The sequence below is a fragment of the Marmota marmota genome, unplaced genomic scaffold, assembly GCF_001458135.2.
Source record: "Marmota marmota marmota unplaced genomic scaffold, marMar, whole genome shotgun sequence".
NCBI classification, from domain to species: Eukaryota; Metazoa; Chordata; class Mammalia; order Rodentia; family Sciuridae; genus Marmota; species Marmota marmota.
The window spans coordinates 19,562,121-19,564,339 of record NW_026000174.1 but is presented as its reverse complement, the minus strand read 5'-3'; the positions used below and the strand labels follow the sequence as shown (position 1 = coordinate 19,564,339).

The 2,219-nt window shown below is 44.9% G+C and overlaps 1 protein-coding gene across 7 annotated transcripts in view; it reads right to left on the bottom strand.

The window, feature by feature from the left end:
* Ilk (integrin linked kinase) overlaps positions 1-2,219 on the bottom strand; it is a 6,206-nt gene that overhangs the window by 3,635 nt on the left and 352 nt on the right. For 4 of the 7 annotated variants that reach the window (XM_015477571.2, XM_015477575.2, XM_015477570.2 and 1 more), the window contains exon 2: positions 1,839-2,004. In XM_015477571.2, coding sequence (XP_015333057.1) covers positions 1,839-1,927 — 89 coding nt within the window. In that variant the 5' untranslated portion in view covers positions 1,928-2,004. The remainder of the gene's footprint in view (positions 1-1,838; positions 2,005-2,219) is intronic. The other 3 variants (XM_015477573.2, XM_015477576.2, XM_015477572.2) reach the window with 1 other exon arrangement.

Genomic DNA, 2,219 nt, shown 5'->3' with positions numbered 1-2,219 from the left:
GACTCACCTCCAACCCCCCCCTTTGCCTCCCACCTTCAATTTATACCCTTATCAGCTTCCAGCAGTTTGTGACCCCAAATTTGACGGCATAGGTATGGGCAAAAGGGTGCTGTCCACTGTCAGGCTGCTTGTTACTTCGAAGTCTGGACTATTATCTCAAGCAGGCCTGCAGGGAATTAACCACCACCTCATATCCAGCATATAGACAGATTGGGCTCCCATACTCTAGTACCTCAAACCAGCAATGAAATCTTCCGATATCACCAATGCTACCTCTTCACCTTTTGGCAGTGAGGAATCTTCAAATATGTCTGTCACACTGGGCAGCTCTGCCTAAACCTCTATATTTCCTCAGAACAGAATAATTACTGTACCCACTCTCTTATCAGAGTACCCTTTATGAATTATATGGGAAATGAAACTAGTGATTTTGCAAATTATTAAAGAAAAACAGCATAAGACTATTGGAACCAGTGCAGCCTGGACTAAGATGATAGATGATCGTGATCTCTCAAACCTAAAGAGTAATCACTCCCGCACTTTAAAAAAAAAAAAAAAGCTAAAAAATTAAAATCCACTATCCTGAATTGCCAACACTACTGCTTGTCTTGGTTTCTTGCGTCAGGCAACATTGAAAACTAATCCACATTTATTTTCTCTTATTTCCTCACCTCCCATTCACTTTCCACCTGCCCAAGTCACCACCTTGAGGACAAAGATTATCTATGGTTGTGGGACTAGCACCCACCACAGGAGGTATTCAGTACAGTTCCTCAATTGAAGGAACCCTATGTAGTTTGATTTCTTCACCAATTAATCATCTGAAACAGCACTCAGAGATCATAAAATATATTCTAATTGTAAATGCAACAGTAACTTCAAAACGTTTAGGTTCTTTGACTTCTCAGTAGCCTATACTATTATTCACTATTCCCTCTCTGTTAATACATGTATTCTCTAACCTTTATTTTCTATTTCTTCAACTTCTGATTGTATCTTTTCAGTCGGCCAGGCTTTTCATCTCCTACTGAGACTATCTTCACTATCATGTACATGCTACTGTATCTCCAATCTGCTTAAAAGTCAGATCTCTCTCCTGAACTCCAAATCTATGTAAACCTACTTAACATTTCCAAGTTGCTGTACAATCACCTTAAGTTTAATATGTACAGAACAGAAAGCCTCAACCTTCAGTTTTCTCCATCTCAGTAAAAGCAACCACTAGATCTGTCCAAGTGCCCAGCCCAAGTCAAAGCCATCCTTCATTTTCCACCCCAAGCCCATTAATTTTTCATCCTTAATATTTCTGGAAGCTGATCACATCTCATTTTTCACCTTCCCAAATGTGATCCAAAACATCACTTCTAGGATGAACTAGGAAATTGCATGCTTTTCACAAAGCATCTAAGATGATACTCATGGAACATCTTATCACTACACAACCTTAAAACCAAGCTCTTAGAATAGAAGCATGACTCCTGCAGGTCTCTCCAGCCCTTTCTCTTGTTCTTTTTCACTTATACCCAATGCTCCATCCCACAGAGCTCTTCTATCCTCCAGCAACATGTAACTCCAGACAATATCCTGGCATTCTGTGCTGTCTTGCCTCCTAACGTTTGCCCATGTAGTTCATTAAGGCTGTGAAGCTCTTTGCAGCCTCTGCTTGTGAAACTTAACAGTTAAGATTCGGCGCAAACACTGCTTCCTCTGTGGAGACCTTTTGCCCACGACAGGCTGTGCTTAGCGCTCATTACACTGGATGGCTAAGTCAGCAGTCCCCCACTGGATGTGAACACCCCACGTAGTGGAGAAAGAGACTTCCAACCGCTTCAGCTCACCCCTGGTTGAGATCGTTCTCCGTGTTGTCCAGCCACAGGCGCACGGCAACCGCGTTGCCCTCCCGGCACTGAGTGAAAATGTCGTCCATAGCAGAGTCCCGGCGAGGGGGAAGCCTGGGGACTGTGGGGGTTCCCAGGGAAGGGGGATGAGCCCGAGCTTTATCCGCTAGAGGGGGTAAAAGTGTTGGTGCTGAGGAGGGGGCTGGGCGTTGTGCCCTGGCTAATGGTGGTCTGTGAAGGAGTTCAGGGAGAGTGGATAATCCCCTGGGCGCGAGGGAAAGGAAGGTCCAGGAGGGGTAGGAGTGATCACGAGGCTATCTCCAGAATCCAAGTCGCACACCAGGCGCGGAGACCCTACCCTCGAACAGCGCTCTGAGTGGG